The following is a 19,544-nucleotide window of genomic DNA, read 5'->3' as shown; positions in this document are numbered from 1 at the left end:
TGTTTTCTGGTCTGTCAGTTTTATACAATGTTGAAACGTATAAAACTCTTGGACAGATTTTTAGCTTGTGTAAAGGAACGCAGAACCACTGGGTGAGAGTGGAACTAGGCCAATGTCTGAACTAGGCAATGTCTGCAGAAAACTGACAACTCCTTACATAATGAGCCTGATGATTTAAAAAGTTGCTACTGATCATGCTCTTTTTCTAAAAAAGGCTACATTGCTAATTTAATAATACTTGGCTGCTTCTGTTCAGTTTGGTGTTTTTGCCATGGGGGAAAGCAGTATTTATGGATGTGTGGTCGCCCTGCCATGAAGAATTGCAAGTTCGGTGTCATACCATATATATATATATGTGTGTGTGTGTGTGTATGTATATATACATACACCACTTGCAGCAATGTGGTCTCAATCATGGTCTCCTTGAATGTCAAAATACCGTAACAAATTTAGCACAAACTCTTAGTTCCATTTCTGCTGAAATTTAGTTGATCGTCACTTCAACCTGTGCTGAAATGATTGTAGAAGTATCTTACGCTTCCCTTTTATGTGACTGTAGTGTATAGAAGGCAGTGGGGGTGTGAAATTCTGAAGTTGTATTGAATCTGCACTGTTAGTGTTTCTTGAATTAGGTATGTGCTTTCCTAGTTAAACTTGAGACTTGCTTTAATACTTTACCAGCAATCTGGTGTATGTCCTCTTCCAATGTGTTGATTATAATGAATTGTATCTGTTGCATTTTATCATATTGCAGAATACAAGAACCACAAGGGCACTTCTTGAAATCTCAGAAGTGAGTAACAAAAAGATGAAAGGAGCTTTCAGCCCAGCACAGATCATGCTGACCTCACTTCTGTGCCAAATACTATAAAGGACTATGGAAATACTTACATTGGAGTAATTAGGAAGGGCAGTGATGCTCAGAGTATGTTTTTCTGTTGTCCAGCTCCTGGAGAAGTCATTTATTCCCATGGAAAGTGATGTAAGACACTACCATTCTCACTGAAGTCAGTTTAATTGTTACTTGGCATAGGCACATAACAAGCTGCTGAGCAACAGAATTGGACCTTCTTGATATCAGTGCTACAGTAACCTTTGTGTTGTACTTGGGCAGTATATCTACACTAGCTTGTTCTTTGCTGATACCTCCACAGTAGTTAGGCCTGGAGACAGAAATACATTAGACAATTAGGAAAGGAAAAACATTTGCAAACTGAGTAGGAATGGTAAAATATCTAAACTGATCTCTATCTTAAAGCATAAATTGTGCAGCTCAGAAGAGGCTGTTCATGGTGTCATCCAGATTCAGTCTTGATGGTGAAGTCTTAGAAAACTGGCTTATTTTTCTACAGTTTTTTTTTTTTCTGACATGCCACCTTTTCTCCAGCTGGAGATGCTGGCTGCAGTGAAATGGGCATAGTCTGTGAGAGAAAGATTAGGATTTAGGAATGTAGAAGAAAGAAGCTCCCTGCGCTGTCCCATCTATGTTGTCATAGAATGCATCAGGAGAAGCAGGAACAGGCTGGGGTATACTGCACTGGACTACCTATTAAATACTGGTGTAACAGAAAGATGGCCTTGTCAAGAAGAACGTACATTCTCTTCTTTAAAATAGAATAGAGGGATGCACAGTAACAATACTGCCGCTGTGCTGGGTGTAGTATACTGCCCATAAGGAACCAGCAGCTGTAGACAAAGGGATTTTGATAGGAATTGACTCCCTCATACATGGTTGGGCACAAGTTCTTCACTTTATTTTTTAACTTGAATAAACAGAAAATGACATAGCGGATCCCATGTCAGCCAAAAGAGCCATCTGTGGTCTAACCCTGTGACAAACAGTATAGCAATAATTCCAATGCCACCAACAGTGTGCAGTTTGCCAAAAAAGCAGATGCTTCTTTTGACATGCATCCTCAATGCGGTGCCATTTCTATCCTATAAATGCTGTCTATGGAGGGAGGTTGGATAGGATAGCCAGATGAGCAGAATGGTGAAATTGTAGTTTTGGTGGAAAAACGAAGAGTTTGGAAAATAACAACAAAAAATGGAAAAGAAACACTATAAAAATAATTTTAAAAAAAAGCTGAAATAAAAAAACTGCAGAATTCTCCTATGTGCTTCATGAAACCTGTGACACTTTTTAAATAAGAGAGACAATACTTGTACAAGCTTATCAGAAATCTTGTCTAATACAATATGGAAGAACAGTAAATAATACTTCAGCAACTTTTGTGCAGAGTTTTTAACTTTTCAAAAGAAAACATTTCCTTCTCTATTATTTTAAAGAACTAAAGATCAGCCAAACATACTTTTTTACTGTACTGCCGGTCTTTGTAATACAGATATTCAAACAATTCTCTGAATAAGCAAAAGTGAGTATCTATGTGTCTGTACTGTGCTATTTTTTTAACATGGTACTTAGACTCATCAACAGCAGCTTTACGAGACGTATAGACTTAGCTGGACTAACCACCAGAACACAATGATGGATGGCATCCTTAATTGTTAAGAGAAGAGGATGGCCTCATGAATGTTGCATATTTACTATTTTATGAAATTAAAAACTTAATTACCTGTGCCCATAAAAATATGCATTTTAATGTATCATAAATAGAAGTACTTGAAAACAGTACGTTCTCGATCACATTGAATATTGTCTGTGGCCCCATTTGTTGGCACCGGAGGTAAAAGTTGACAACAGGTAATGACAAAAAAGGTGAACAAAATAGCAGTTGAGCTGGAGATCTGCGTTCTTCTAATAGAAGAGTCTGTCCCCTGAACAGAAGTAACTGCCTTGTGTGATGCAGGAAAGTTTCATTGCCAGAGCTTAGTTTTGCAGGATTCACTTGGAGAAATGGTTACCTGCTGTCTCTTATTTTCCTACAACAGAGCCAAAAAACACCCAGGATAAATCTAGGTCTCTCATTTTCCATACATTTAAGTCCTACCCGATGCTGCTGCTTTTGGTATGTTACTTCTTCCCGTTACACTATAAATGCAGTAAGAGGATAATACATATTATTTATTTTCAGATCTCAGGACGCTTGTTTCCAGATTCCATGAATAAGAAAAATTGCTTGCCAACTTTCCTTTGCATTTTTTATTATGGGAGATGTCTGACTGTTTCTAATTTTTCTTTCTAAACCAAAAATAATAGGAACTTTGTATTATCTTAATCAGAGGGGCATTTTCTGCTTTGAGGTATTAGTGTGCCTTCTGATCTTCAGTCTTGTTTAGGATAACTTCACTTGTAAAGCAGTGGTTAAAAACAAAGAGGTTCAGAAGCACCATGAATTTGAGGACTGGGGAGGAGGAGGAGGAGGAAGCGATAGGATCGATGATGCCTTTCAGTGTGCCTTTTGCTCTGCTTCCTCCCCTCCCATGACAGTGCACGCTGAGAAGCTAATGAGTTTATTAGCTTGTGCTCCACTCCAGTCCACACCTTGCTTTCTGCTACAGAGTGCCTTAGAAAGGGAACTGCTGATTGAGGCCGTATTTCCTTGTTTTGCTGATGAAAATATCATGTGGGACGGTGTCAGAAGTCTCGGTTAACATCTCTAGATATTTATTGCCTCTGCCTTGTCCACTAAGCTGGTTGCACTGGTGGTGAAGAAAATTAGATTGCTTTGATGTGATCTGTTTCCAACAGATCTGTCTGCTTTTTTTTTGTCATTCTGTTATCTTCTAGATTCTTGTAAGCTGATTGTTCAATAATTTGTTCCAGAATGTTTCCAGGAATTGAAGCTGGACTGACCGATGTGAAATTCCCTGGGTTGTCGTCTTCCCCTTAAAAAAAAAAAAAAAAATTGCAAGACATTTCATGGCTGACAGAGAAGTGAAACTATTTATGGGAATTCTATATGTGCCAGCTGCAGTTTGGCTGGATGTTTTTTTTTTCATGTCCTGGGAATTCGACAACTTTAATGAAGTAGAGCAATTGCCTGAATACTTGTTCTTTTCTTTGGTTTTTCATCTGTTTTGGGCTGACACGTGAAGAGTATTTAAATGGTGGTAATGAGTAGGAGTTTCCTGTTTAATGAATGCTTAAGCAGAGTCCTATATACAGTGAGGAGGGACCACTGTGACCTTCTAGTTTAGGGATCTCAGAACCTCTTAATGCTGTGGGCACCAGAATAGTCATCTGTCCGAGAGGCATATGCAAATGCTACTTTTCTGTAACTGTATGTGATTTGTCAGCTCTGATGTGACCATGCCTGGTCTAGTCTTATCTACTGCACGACACAGGAGTTTCTAAGTTAATTGCTGTTTCAGTTGAAGCATTTCTCCTACCAACAATATCTTGGATGTTTCCTATTGTGGAGAACATTGTATGATTTTATCCTCTGCTATTAACATGTGCCAACAGATGTGTAATGCAAGGGAGGAATTATTTTTATTATTTCTATTCCGTCTCATGTGCTGGACTTGGTACCTTTCAGAGTCTTGCATAAACCCATTAGTATGTGAGTTCAGCCTCTCTGAAAATGGATGTTTTCTTCTAACTGTAACTTGAATCCTCAGGCTGACACAAAGACTTTAGCGCAGTCTAGGGATTCAGTACCATTTTCTCTCTGGATCCTGAGCAAAAGCCTTGGCTGGTTTCGCTGAAGGAAATAGGTCTGTGTATTTACTAGAGTCAAGAAGGTTGGTAGTGAATTCATTTGCGTCTGTTGCTCAATGAAGGGCTAACCACACAAACATGTACATGCTTTTTTGTTTGGTAGGTCTCAGTACCAAGCTCTCTCTCTTCAGGTACTTGTGTCTTGCCTTTCTTTTTATACTCTCTATATTCTTAATTTATTCTTAGACTAGCTGTTGGATTGCTGCAGCCTGTTCAAATTTTAGAAACTAAAACTCAAATATTTTGCTTTAGATGTGTCTATAATTGGCTAGGGCATGGCATCAATGTATTGTTTCAGAGGATTGTCCAGGGAATCCATGTATAAAACTGAGAGGGAAGAGGATGCTGTGATTCATGATGAGCAAGTGGAAGGGAGAAGGGTTGATAGCGTCTGCAAAGGAACAGGACGTAGCCCAGTTCAGCACTCCCGTCTCTCTCCTTTGTGATACTTTTTGTGCTGTGGTGTGCCTAGTTTCATGTATCCAGCACCTTTTATTTGTCTCTGGACTAGGGGAGTCACTCAGTGGAGCACTTAAACATCCCTGACAGGGGATAAAGTCAATGGAGTAGCTGAGCTCTTGGGAACTTTTAGGCTTTTTAATTATCACTGAGACTTTAGAAGAGCTACCTGAACCAGGAGGAACTTCCTCCATCCATTGCCTGCTCTGTTGTTGCAACCTCTTCTACCATCTCCAAGTTAGAGATTTTTTTTTTTTTTTTTTAGTAGCAATAATAATGAAAAAAGCCTATTCTTGGATAAAAAAACTGTTCGGTAGCTTCGGCATGGGTTCTGTCATATACTTCAATGTGGTCAGAATTATGCTCCCACTTTTGCAAGTGTCTTCATAAAAAGGAAATACATAGGTTTGGAGCTTTGTTTCATTACTAGCAGAAGTTTGTTGTTGCATTAAGCTTTAATATGTATAATTTAAATAATATTGGTTCCATCTTCTGTAAAAAATAATGGAACCTGACATTTTGTAGCAAGCTGGAATGGTTTGCCTCTGTACTTTCCATTGTTAGTAATCGTTGCTTTCTAGTGAGAACAAGTTTAGTCCCGCTATGTTACGGTGAAGGGTGGTTTGTCTTCTCACCATCCTGAGCAAAAGGAAGCAACATAGCTGTCAGTGGGGAAAGAGCTTGGGTTATAGTCAGAATAGTCTAGGAGTGAAATTGTTAGGAGCGTCTGAGCTGTGACTAGGGGTTTATGTGAGACTTTGTCTTGTTTCGTTGCTGATAGAGCCACTCTTCATGAAAGATATTTTAAAAAGGAAGCTGAGAAAAGCATGTACTCACTCCTGCATTTTTGTATTTCAAGGAAGGGCTTCTTAAATGGCTCAGAAAAAAGGTGTATTGACTGCTTTCCTGGATTTTGCCAGAAACGTTTCCCATTCTTACTAGCAAGATGGTTCAAATTAGTTAAAACATAATGGACTTGAAGACAGACAATATTAATTAAAAGAAAGAAGTCAAAGTACCTTTTTTTTTTTTTGACTTTCGTAGGTACATGATGATATCCATCTATGTTTTTGTTTCCTTTTATTTCCTTTTAGTAGGGAGAAGACTGTCATCTGTATTTAGAAAAATAGTTTTCATAGGACTTGGCTATAACATACAGGCAAGAAAAAGGGTATAACCCTCTATTTTTACCTTGCAAAGCTTCTCTTAAAATGAAAGCTGAGGGGCTTTTTCCCCCCCCCCCCCGTTCAGCGTGGTGGTTTTTTTTGTTGTTGTTTGTTTTTTGGGGGGTTTTTTTTGAGTACTTACTTTTCAGCAAGTTTATTGCAGTCCATCATTATCGTAATGCCAGCTGTAGTATTTTGGGCATAGTTCTTCCACGCCAAGATAAGGAAGGTTTAGAGAGCTTTTGGGGAGAAACCCGGGACTGGATCTCCAGGTGCTCCTGGGCTATGTGAGATATTTTGTAACAGGGAGAGTCTCTGCTTGATGCCAGCCTCCACCCACAGGGTCCTGCCTCTTCCCAGCACCTAGTTGTTTCTGCTCCATGTGGCTGGAGCACCAACACCCATCTTCACTATCTAAAGGAAGATGGAATAGGCTTGGATCCTGGGTGTGCAAATACCTCTGTATGATCAGGAGACGTGATATCCGTGGTCTCAGCCTTCTGCAGTAAACCAGCCCTTGCTGGAATAGTCCTGTTGACTCTTGCAGCATCCCTGTTAGACCATGTTCTTTACCTGTGCAAAGAGAAGTAAAGGGTGGTGGTTTAAAGGAGGAAAAGGGAGCAGCTCTTGGGGTTTTTTCCCTCCTGAGGAGACTTTCAACAGGAGTCTGGAGGACCCAGCTTCTGAGATGCTCTCTACACTTTATACTGGTGTCATTCTGAAAATGCTTAGAAAGCAGCTGACTTGCTGAATCTTCCTGTGACAAGTGCTGACAGACTGAAGAACAACAGTTAGAGAACCTACCCTAAGGCAGGCGATGTGGATATGGCAGTGGCAGATCTTTCTATTTCTACTGGTTGACTCATGTCCGCTAAGAATTAGACTCGGAGAGGCCTCCAGAAATTCAGTTTTGCTTGCCATCACATTGCAGATGATGATGGAAACCATGAAATAGAATAGTGCACGACGCTCAAAATGGCATCTCCACTACAGCTGTCAGCAGGCTTAGACTACGTGATCAAGGTTTAATGTTTCCTTATCTAAAGGAAGGTGATAAAGCAGTAGATTAATAAATAAATAAAAAAGCAACCCCCAATTTAATCCAGAAATTTTCCAGATTCATGTAATTTAATACTTTTTATCACTGTTGCACACATCCACAAAAATGCATGGTACTTTTTATCTGTGCCAGTTACTAAAGGTGCTTTTTCAAAATGCTGTTTAGTGAAATCAGGGGGGTTAGGCAAAGTCAGGCAGCATAAGCAGGTATTTGGAGCTTAATCACCTGAACAAAGCTAGGCCAACACCAGTGACAAGATTTTGAAACTATGAGATGATCCAAGTAGCAGTTCAGGCTAAATCAGATGGTTAATGTATGTTGTAATTTATGGTTTGAATTTAGAGTATATGTGTGAGAACTAACTCTGTTGTTAAAAGTCACAGTACTTTTCCCATCAGGAATTTTAGCTGAGCGAAGAAACTTGTAATTAAATGCTAGGATGTTATATAACTTCATAAACATGCTTTTATAACACGCAGTTAGAGACTTAAATGGATTGCTACCGTAATAATCGCGCTCTGTTTTGGGACAGTCCTTATCCAAGTTACTTTCTGCTTGTTGCAGTTTCCTTGGACTTTTGAGGTCTGAAGGCAGTAAGGATCACTATCTCTCAACTCCCAGGTCAAAGGAATTTCTTGGGGTTGTTCGGTTCTGTTTTGATTGGGTGTTTTTGGGGTTTTTTTTTTTGTATGTTTTTTTCCTGTTGACAGCGAAAAGATTCTTCTCTTCCTTGGCAGGGAAAATCCTGCTCTGACTCATTTCCAGTCCTTAAGCATAGAGTGGCTTATAAGAAAGACCGGAATGGTTCATAGAAAGATGAGTATATTCTCCAGTTGTTTTTCAATACTGTGATTATTCCCTTTTGGGTTTTATATCGAGAAGAAAATACAGGCAGACAGTTTTCCTTGGTTTCGGGCACTCCACGGGGCCTGTTCAGTCACTGAGCTTTTCCTTTTCCTAATGAGTGCCTGTGGTTTTCCCACTGCTGCAGTCGAGCTGTGGAGGGCTGGAGGGAAGGTCCCTCGGAGATCAGGCGAGGGTGTTGGGAGCTCCTCACAGCTGGCTCCAGGATGGGGTGGGGTGATCATACAGCATATAGGATGATTATTTTGTCACTGGCCTTTTTTGCTTAGATGTTTGTTGAAGATGACAGGAAGGAAACTGCTGTGGAGAAAGAATGATCGCTAATTACCTTTGGGAGCAAAGACTGAGGAGGAAATGGCAAACTAGTGTGAAAGTTACATTTCTTGTGAACAGGAATATTGTCACAAGAAATAATGGTCTGTTACTTAGATTTATTCCTCCTCTACTTGTGTTCAGTGTTTAAGATGCAAAGAAAAATTAATGAATGTGGTTTTATGTATGTTGCATACTGCAAACTGTTGTGAAGTCCATATGATAAAACCTTAAGAACAGCTTTTGATATGAATTTGCAGCAGAGACTACAGTTTGTAAAAACAAAACTTTTCAAAATTGATTTCAGGTTTTATAAAAATCTTTCAGTTAATGTTCATGAAAGCTGTTTCTAAACAAACAACCCCAAACTTTGGCCAGGTCTCCACTGCAGAGCGTCTTGCCAGCGAGCACTGCATCAGCCAGGGGTGTGGAAAAAAGTCATACATCCTTGCTGACATCGATATGTTGGCAAAACCCTAGGCTTGGATGCAGCTGTGCCGGCAGAAGAGAACTTTTATCAGCTTAGCTTATGTCGTTTGGGGAGGTGATGCAACTACGCCAGCAGAAAAACTCTTCTTGGCATGTGCTGTGAGCGTAGGAGGCTCTGCACCGCCGATGAGCCTTTTGCAGCAACTGCAACTGGAAAAGTCCCTTTGAACAAAAGAGGGACCTCTGTCATTTAGTTTTTACAAGTAGTTGTCGATGAGGAACAGAGTGGAAAGAGTGATTCAGATTTTAAAATTAAGTTTAATGTAAAAAATGTGTTTAAATTGTATGGCTTTAAGATGTCAGTGAATGGTTGTCTGTGTGTCGCTGGGTTGCAGGGTTTGAGAGCTGCAGTGCACCCAGCGTGTGTTTTGTTGAGCCTTTAAGGCTGGTAAAGGTACAAGTTTCTGTGGAAGCAGTAAAAAACCTTCTGTCTGTAAACTTAGGAGTACAACTGTAATCACATTTACATTCCCGTCATACCTGGATGTGACCACTAGCACTAGAGCATCTTCATGTTTAAATAAAAGTTTAAATTTCTCAGAATAGAGTGTTTATGTTTTATAGGAAGACAGAGTTAGGATTCCTGCTCTCTCTCCACACGTACGCACATTTTCCTCTCCTGCCTTTGGCCAGCTGGTGACAAGACTTTACAAAACTTCAGTTCTTCATAATGTAGAAACCCAAAGATTTTAATGGAAAAACACTGTAAGAAGTAAAAGCAAAACCAAACCAAAGATACTGAAAAACAGGATAGAGGCTCTTAGTCTCCAATAGTAATTACCAGTTAAGATGAAGACTGGTACATGTATGTTGACTTTCATGGCAGCTGTACATGCGTGCCCGAGGGAAGTGCGTGTTTTGAAACGTTGAATAGAACAGTTGTGCGTTTGATCATTGTGTGCATTTTTGAGAACTCCACTGGAGGCTTTTTGAAGAGAACAACAGCACTGTGCCAGATTAAGTTTTTTCAGTTTGTTATGAAAATGTTTTGAAACTAGTTGCTCTGTCATTCTGCATTGCTTGTAACCCTAAAAATAATTGCCTGGCGTTACTGGAAGCAGAATGGTCTGACAGCCTGACTTGCACTGCTATAGTTAAAATCCGTCAATGTTTCCATTACAAACTTGGAGGGAGGGTTTAATCTTTTTCCCATTTTAAAACATGCCTGGAAGAAATTTTAGATCAGTGCTTCAACTCCAAGTATAAATCTTTTAGAAGAGATTTGATGTTTCTAAAAAACTTTATTTAAAAACAAGCAAACAAAAACTCCTTCAGCCCTATGGCAATGAAATACTGATACTCAGTTTTGAAATGTTAAATGATCAGGAATATATTTCATCCTTTTTGGTAATGTTCAGTTCAATTAAATTAGGCAACAACAACGTTTCTACATATCGGTGTTGATTTTATAGCAAGTGTTGCAGTTTGCTGTTCCAGGCTATTGCTGCTGCATAATAAACTTTGCAATATGCCGAACTGGAAGATTTCAAAACCTTCCTAGGGAAACACAAAAAAGACACACATAATTGTCATAAAGTATCTGATATAAGGTACGCCTTTGTAGTTTTCTCCCACTCACAGTTTCATTCCAATTTCCCGAGGTTATCTCCAAAATAGTTTCACTTTTCTTGTGTGTTAAGGCTGTAGTTTCATGGATGCTTTAAACCAGGGTAAACTGTAATCCCCTCCTCTCTGCCTGCACATTCCTGTTCCCTGCCTTGTGACAGCCAAAGCTTTTGCGTAGCACAAAACCACATGTGGTGAACCAGTCCAGGGAAGGTAATTTTTTTTTGGTTCAGGCTGTGGCTACTCAACTGTTTGTACTAGTCCAAAGAAGAGCGTGGCATCGGGGCAGGAACAAGTGAGTCTACACTGACATCTCACTTTATATTTCACTCCACCCTGCCTCCCCCCCCCCCCCCCCCACCCCCCAGCCCACTGTGCCTCTCCTCTGCAGTTCACAGGATGCTGCTTCATTCTTCGCTGTGAGCTTCTCCAGCCGTGGAGACTCAGGCTTTTGGAGGAAAGAGGCCACATGCAGCCAGTTCTTTTTGTCAGTGAAAACCTTGTAGTCACAAGACTTTTACTGGCAACTTTAGTTCTCTAGTATATTCGTTAAAGTATTCCTCTCTTACAACACCACAGACCATTCATACTACTTTCTGTATGGTGTCCTGCTATACTGTTGTTAATGCAAATGATTTAAGACTGCTCTACTGCACATTTTCTCTAGGATGTTTTTACGTTCCATTAGGGTCTGATTTTAAGAACAATAGCATTAGATACCTTGAGGGCTAGGTAGAAGTGCTTATGTGCTTGTCCGCTTTTGAAACTTGAATTTTTTGCCATTATACAGAATCTTTTCCGTGACAGTCTTGAGATAATCCACAGATACAGAGATCAGTGGCAGCATGAAAGTTCTGCCAAGGCGCACAATTAATTTAAAGTCTGGTCCTTAAGCTACCTGTGCTCACTCTCTATCTTAAGAAAACAAACAATAGCAGTGTTGTCTGAAGTACTAAAAGCCAGAAGAGATAAAAAAAGAGGCTTCTAATTATTTTTATATTTCTGGATAGATGAAGGAAATAGCATAGTCTTCATGTCTGCCACAATAATTCATTTATGACATGTGAAATAGTCATAGTGATGTAAACTTGGTTTATACCTGCTGGAACCTAGAGGAACAGTATCTCTTATTTATTTCATTTTCACATCAGATGCCACAATGAAGAGTGATAAAATCTTATGAGTAATATTCAGCAGAGTTTATATATAATTTGAGCCTGTGTCATGCATTGAGCATGCCTCAGATGGTGGTTGGGTATATTAGAATGTGCCTGTGAATCCTGTCCCAAATGTGGTGTGAAAGCAGGTGTATTTAAAATACATGAGTAGTTACATACAGATTTAACACAGTGCTCAGAATGGTAAGCAAGCTACTGTAGACTGAGCTAATGTGCATGCTGCGATTTCTATCTATAGTTTACTCTAATGTGCTTTTTTCCTTTGCAGCAGTCCATTGTACCAGCCCACCCAATGGCTCCTCCTAGTCCCAGCACCACCAGCAGTAATAACAACAGTAGTAGCAGCAGCAACTCAGGATGGGATCAATTAAGTAAAACAAACCTTTACATCAGAGCACTGCCTCCAAACACCACTGATCAGGACCTGGTAAAATTATGCCAACCGTAAGTACTACGCTTAAATGTAAATTATAATGTCATACCTTAAAAGCTTATAGTAGGTATACAGATGAATGTTTGGATTATGAGGGAAGAAAAACAGATTCGTAAATAAAAATCCTTGTGCTATAGTACAATGGCAAGTTTCAACTTCCCTGGCAGTCAGAAGGAAAAGAATGTGTTTGGCACTTTGGAGAAGCAAAGAAAGTTGAAATGTAGCGGTGAATAGAAGCAACCCATTGCTTTAGTTAAAAACTGTGATCATCCATACTGCGGCCTGATGCTGTTAATATCACAGATAAATGAAAATTTAACATCTAAATGTGAAACTTGCTATTAAGAACCTGCAACAGAGGGGTCTTCTCTGTTCACTACTAAGATAATCTGTTGATACAAACTCCTCAAGTAATTGTTCTGCATCACTGTAAATTACAGTGTGCATTTGAATGCTTATCCAAGTTTCAGACCAATTTATGTTGGCTGTAGACTACTCTACAATTATATTTATGATTAGTCGATCCATGTAAGAATCCTCTCTAGTGGCTGGAGTTCTGGGTAGACTTGACTTAGCAGAAGTTTTTCAGGCAATGTTGTTAACTTGAGATTTTTTTGCTTGTGTGAGTTTTTGGGGTTTTTTTTTAAATTTTTACAGCAGCACATGCCTTCTAGTTACTTTGAAATGTAGCTCAGATGTCAAGAGACTGTGTAATTATGTTGTTTATACACTGTTTAAAAATTGCCTTTCTTAAATGTTTTACAGAATTTTTAAAATCCTTCGTGCTTCCAAAATTCATAGCGCACTTTCTGGATTATTTTGAAATCAGAAGTGCTTAGCTAAATTTTCAATACTACCTGTAAGAAAACACCCAATTCTCTCTTGAATGAATGGAGAATCATTAGGATTTTGTGTATAACACTACTGTCTGAGATTCTCAAAGTAATATTATGTTCAATTTAGCAGATAAGTGACTAGGAATATACAAAAACACATGTCCAAGATCACAACACAAGTTAGCAACATAGCTAGGAAAACCTGTAAATCTTGGATCCTAGCTTCTGAGGTGCCTTTGTTTTTGAATATTGCAAAAAAATCTGATACCTAATTTATAGAGAAGAATTTTTTTTTCTTTTTTAAACAAAACTTGGACTTTCAGGATATTAGTCACATATCAGTCATCTTAGTATTATAATAAAACCAACTTGCTCTCAGGGCTTTAAAGAAAAAACATTTCCATCTGATCATTTTCCCAACAGCAAATAAAATCCATGTGTGTTACAGAAAAGAGAACAGATTATCAATCTGTGAAAAGATTAATTGATAAATTAAACATTTTTACAGCTTCCCATGCAGCAAGGACCTCTTCTCACTTGAATTGTAGTTGCAAATGCATGTTTTACAGAAGTCGATTTTTCCTTCCCATTTTTGTCTTCTGAACTGATGAAGAAACCTTGGCCTACACACTCATGTTATGTTAGGACAGAATTGTGAGGTTATTTTGCACTGGAGCCACCCAGTAGCTACTGTTTGTGCAGTGGTTACTATAGCTCCTTAATCTCTTTCTGAAGACATTTTGGTTTGCAGAGTCTTAGACGTCATCGGTGCATGAACATCCTAGGAAAAATATGTTCGATGCTTTGCTGTAACTGGTCCTTTTCCTCTTGGAGAGCCAAAGATTCTGATTTTGTCGTTGTTGTTGTTCAATATGTAATTGTAGTTGGAAAGCATGAGTTTTGCAAATAAAGGCAAGAACTGCATCCATGAAGTTATTAAATAGTTTCTGATGTGAATTTACAGTGAATTTACAGACTTGGAAGGTCGTGGCATTTCTTCCTGTGAGATATTTCTCTCCGAAATGTCTTACTTAAGAGGAAAGGAGGCCCCATCTCAAAATTCTCCACTTCCGCTGAGGAACCAAGTGAGATGTCCAGAAATTTTAGGCCTGGAACATCTTTCAGAAATCTGGGTAATCTATTAAGAGCCTTAGTCTTCTCTGCCAACATAGCCCCTTAGCAACTAACTTGATTCTGCAGTAAGATAGAAATTATAACACTCTCTCCTTGTTCACAGAAGCTCAGTAATACACTTTAATAGACTATGTTTCAGATGCAAAATGTTTCCTTCCTACAAATCTGCCTAAAATTCTAGGACATAGAGGGCAAGATACTCTTGAGAGTGAACCTGCCATGTTCATTGTTTAAGCTGAGACAGTACAAAATAAATGGAGACTAAAATCTTGGACACACAGAAGTCAGTGAAGAAGCTGCTGTTTACTCCAGATCTCTGAAATATTTTCATTAGCTCTTTCCAAAGGCCTGAGATTTTACTGGGATGCTTTAGAGTAATTTTAGCTCCTTTTCCCTATATAGAGTGGATCTTGCTGTCCTAAGAGGGTGTCCACTGGAGTGCTTGATGCTAAGAATGGATAGAAAGACTGCTCTGCATATTGTAGAAATGATCTTGCTAGCTGGCAATAAGCAGTTTTCAGTGGATGTGCAGAAAAAGGTCACTGGCTTTGTTTTATATCTTTTGGCTGTTGTCAGACAAAGACAGAAAAGCACCTGTGGGTTGAGGAAATAACGGTTGAAAAACATCATTGTCACTACAAATGCCAGAAACATCCCATCTGTACAGATTTTCCCTCTGATCATCATGGACTTGTATTGTATACTGTACTGAAAAGTTATTTTCAGTGATGGTTGTTGAAGAGAAATATTGCTTTCAATATAATCCCTCAGAATATAAGGTAGAAAAATTGACAGAGTTCTTGTGTGTGTGGGTCTAGTTATACAGTGACTTTTATTTGCTTTAGTTGATATGTTTGCTTTAGTTCTTGCTCACAAACAGCTAGCAGTGCTAATTTTGGCCGTGTTTTTATTTTGATTAATTATTTTTGGTGAATCACTAGAGAAACCTCTTATCAAATTATAGATGGGTTGGGCTTGCTTTCCTGTTGTAGCACAGCTGTGCAGTATTTACAAACACAGTTAGCAAATGTTCACTATTTTTGTGGAAAAGTACTTTCCTGGCAAGAGCACAATTTGCCAATATACGTCTCTACAAATCTGCTCTCCACCTTCATTGGCTTGGTTCTTTCTAGTGCTCTGTTAGGTGAAGCTTTCTCCTCTTTTCCAACATGAAAAGAGCGTATCATAATTTTGTTGTGAAGACTTACCTGGGAGTACAGCTATTTTCAGGCAGTATTATTGGTTTTGTGTGGGAAATGAAGCTGCCACATGTCTAAATAGTTCCTCCAAACCTGAGCCTGCTACTCCAGTTCTGCATTGGGAAAACAAATTTCTTCATATCAGTTGTGCAGTTGTGCCAGAGGCAGAAGCGTGGGGAAGAGTAAGGTAGGTATTATGTTTGTCGCAAGGATGTCATAACAGCCAACCCAGAAACAGAGCCCGGAGTGTAGGGGCACACTGTGTGTAAGGGCCACAGTCCTGGCCGTAACAGCTTTCCATTAGGTATGTAAGGCTAGGCAAAGCAATCGATGCAGTGGCCCACAGATACTGTGTTTTCTGTGGAGGCTAGACACGAGCAATCAGCTAAATAGAAGCACAAAAGCAGAGGAAAGGAGAAATTAGAGTAAGGAGCCAATGAGCATGGTTTGGGGAAGCCTGTAGGAAGATACCTGACTCTGCTGCGCAGTTTCTTTTCCCAAACCATGTAGTGCCATTGCATGAGCTCTACTGTACTGAGCAAACATCTGCCATGGTTTTGCAGGGCTGCTGGAGCAGTGTTAGCCTCAGCCATGCCTAATTGTACTCCCTTCCCCCGGTGTATTCATCAATACTTGCTTGATGTGCCTCCTTCAGCTGGTGTGTTGGCTTTTTACTTATGAATACATTATTTAGGCTTTAATTGTACTTTCTTATTTGGTGACTGTCAGACAGTCATTTCTTGTAGCTTATTTAATATCTGGATCTGAAGATGCAACATTAAATCCATTCCAGTTACTCACTGAAATTGTTGAGACTGCTTATGTGATTAGGGACTTAAGTGATTGTGTCTTAGGGGATTCAGCCAGGAGTTTGTAACTTGCTTTGACACATTTTCTGGGTGCTTTCCAGACTTTCACTAAGCACTGTGTTTTGCTGTGAATGACCTTTATGCCCAAGCCACGCAGTTCCAAAGCCCTCTGCTTTCCACTGTCTTGCTTATGATTTACTTACTAGCCTGCAGCATAGCATGGCTCCTCTGTAACGCTGAATTTCTTCAGAGACCTCCTTTTGTGCCATTTACATCATTAAATGAGGATGATGCAGCAGACCCTTCATCTTCCCGACAATCCCTGGTCCTAGGGTGAGATTTCAAGCTTTGAGGCTTAACCCAGGTCTCCCCCATTCAGTTCAGCATAAATCATCATGCCAGCCCACCCTTTGGTGTGCTCCCTTCCAGACTGTTTGCTCATACCATGTCACTTGTATCGAGCTGTTTGTAGTCTATATGATATTTTTTTGAAATCTGTTTCTGCTCTGGACGGTTTCACTTAAGCCTTCCCCCTTAAATAATTGTGGTATGGCCATAATGGGGTTTTTTTAATGGGATTACAATTAGGAAAGCAGCTGGTTTAAGGTAACAAAGTTAGTGATACAATTACAACGACAGACATTGTTCTGCGCCAGGACGGTCAGAACACAAAAACAGAGCCTTGTAGTGGCTGCCTTTGCCTATGTGTGTTGACAAATTACATTTCTTGTTGAGAGAGTATTTTAAGGATTCATTCCTAAATACTCAGTGTCGTGAACACAACCATAGCTAAAGCTAATGGCAGGCTGATGGTGGTTTTGAAACATTTGAGCTGGGCCTGCTATACAGCTTTGTTTCCACAGCATGGGAACTCTTTTTTTGTAGTTGCATGCTCTAATGTTTCCCTGTTTTGGGGCAAGAGCACCTAAAAGTTGTTTTAATTCCCTGCTCTTAACAAAACACATATTTTTATTAAGTCATATGACAGCCATTAGTGTATTAATGTTTCTGTGTTCCTTGCTTGCCGTGTAATTGTGACCTCTCCCCCTGCTGCCATTTCTCATCTCCTTCAAATACACTCAGGTCTGAGAAGTGGTGAACTGGAGCTCAAACGTTTACTGTAGCAGGAGCTGTCGTCACTGTGGTCAGTTAAGAGCAAGAAATCTGCTCATTTTACTCAGCATATCTCATTAGAAAAAGGACATGGCTGGACTTTAGGAAATAGTCTGACTGCCTTTTGCATTTAACTCTTCTGGGAGAATGGTCTGGGCAGGTCACTGCTGCTCAGTTCAGTCTAAAGAAATGTCTGTAGCACGTGAATATAACCCCATTAGATAGATGGTGCAATAAGGGAAAGCAGAATGGAAGATTTCAAAGTTAACTTCTCCTTTTTTTTTTTTTTTTTAAAGTATTTTCTTTCCCTTCTCCTTTATTCTCCACTTTTCTTGCATTTTTCTTTCATGGTTTGTCAGCTGCGGTGAAATATTGCATTCATAATTCTGTGGAATATGATTTCATGTCATTTAATTAAGTGTGATACATCAGTGTCTCTGAAACTGTTCCCTTTGAGATCAGTATTAACACTGATTTTTATTGGAGCAGAAGCCTGTCTATTGTTCTTAATTTTTTAGGGTGGAAGAAGTCCTCTACAAATTAGTTCTTTTAGATGTTTATGTAAGCATTTTTTTTTAAACAGTATTTTTGCATACATCTCTCTATAAATAACACCAGGTTTACGGAATATCATTTGGTTGCAGGAGGAGGTAGCTTCTTTAGCAGTTGAGCAGTATGTGATTTGTAATGTTCAGCTCTATGTTGTATGGTGCCAGCATCATCTTTTTCTTTATTCCTTCTTCAAGCACTGTGGCATGGTTTGGGGTTTGTATATCTGCAGTAGAATTCCCTTAATGGCGCTTTTTCATCCCGTTTTGCTCCTCAGAGCAAACATAACACCAAGAACAGCGAAGGTGTGTTCTCTAGATGTAAGGACCGATTGTGCCAGTACTGTGTTGCCTTTACAGGCACACGTCGGTGTGGAACACAATGCATCACTGCAGAGAAACACCCGCGGTAACCTCGGGACCAGACTTTAGATGATCTCACTTGTGTTCTGCCCAGCTGATGCACCCCGTTTCTCAGCTAGACAAACTGCCAGAGGGGGAGTTGCATGCCAGTATGTTGGGTAAACTGGGTCTGCTGGCTTCTTAGCTGACGATCTTTTAAGAGGTTGCTGTCAAAAGTATCCCATTTCTACATCTGGGAAGACATAGTATTCAGTTTTGTATGTCCCTTTTGCCAGGTGCACTGGAGAGATGTAGGCCTGACATGGAGACTGAAATGCTCCTTTTGTTTTTTAGGGCTTGGCCTCCACAGTCAGTGGCGAGGCATTTGCGTGGTATGCCGTGGGAATTGCGATTGGCCTGGAGATGTGATGTTTGGTTTAAATAGTCATTTCCTTTATTTTTTAGCAAGTGCTTTCAGCAGTCATGTTATGAAGTGTCTAGCCTGGCATGATGTGAAGGAAGACTCTGTATCTTCCCCTCCGTATTTGTGCTTTAATTAGACAGAAATAAAATTCAGACAGCTTTACATTCATGATCAAATTAAATCCATGCTGAAATCCTCTCTGAGGAGTTCCAGGGTATTTTTTTGTACCATAACACCTTCTTGTAGAATGTCATTAGGGAGCCTTATGTATTTTTGGGGAAATTGTAATTGAGAAAAAAGTAAAAAAAAAAAGTTGTCTTCTAGAGTCCTATCCTCTGGATGCAGTCTCTTGAGATGCCTTGAATTTAAAACAAATACAGTTTTAATTTTCTCTTTCCATTTTATGATTAAGCAAAGATTGAAGTTTGAAAAACTTAGTATTTCATTTAGCCTAACATTAATCAGCAGTTGCCCTCAGCACATCCTCTTAAAAAACAAGCAGTCTGAATACAAATGCACCGAGCAACTCTGTGTCTGCGGTGCGGTGGCAGATGCAGGGACCCAGCGATTGCACAAGCTCCGTCTCCCACAGGAGATGAGAGTTTTGTTGCAGTGTGGGGCTGGAGGAGAGGTGATCCCATGGAATTTCCTCTAGGAAGTGGGGGCGAGGGAGGAGAGGAGAGTGGAAGGAATGTTTCAGCCACAGCTGCTTGTAAAAGAAGCGCTAGCAAAACAGACTGGTAAAAGTTACTGCCGTTGAAGATCTCTTGTTGGAAAACAAAAAGCTGAGTTGGTAGCGTGGGGCCTGTAAAATCTGTGAGCGTTTGCAAGTCTGCAGGTATTTGTTGTATGGAGATGCAGCCCTTGTTCCCTATCGCAGAGCCGCAGGAAAAAAATGTCCCGTGGCAGCTGGTGGAATGCCTTTGATCAGGGCCCAGTCCTGAGCTGCCCCAATGGCAGGGGCCCGACTCAGATGGGAGGCGATAGC

General features: G+C 39.8%; 1 protein-coding gene across 3 annotated transcripts in view; it reads left to right on the top strand.

Moving 5' to 3' along the window:
- RBMS1 (RNA binding motif single stranded interacting protein 1) overlaps window positions 1-19,544 on the top strand; it is a 95,826-nt gene that overhangs the window by 15,641 nt on the left and 60,641 nt on the right. For all 3 annotated transcript variants that reach the window (XM_075711422.1, XM_075711421.1, XM_075711424.1), the window contains exon 2: window positions 11,987-12,162. In XM_075711422.1, coding sequence (XP_075567537.1) covers window positions 11,987-12,162 — 176 coding nt within the window. The remainder of the gene's footprint in view (window positions 1-11,986; window positions 12,163-19,544) is intronic.

The sequence above is a fragment of the Pelecanus crispus genome, chromosome 5 (assembly GCF_030463565.1).
Source record: "Pelecanus crispus isolate bPelCri1 chromosome 5, bPelCri1.pri, whole genome shotgun sequence".
Lineage (NCBI taxonomy): Eukaryota > Metazoa > Chordata > Aves > Pelecaniformes > Pelecanidae > Pelecanus > Pelecanus crispus.
Note: the sequence above shows the minus strand (reverse complement) of the source record. Positions and strands in the feature narration are given on the sequence as shown.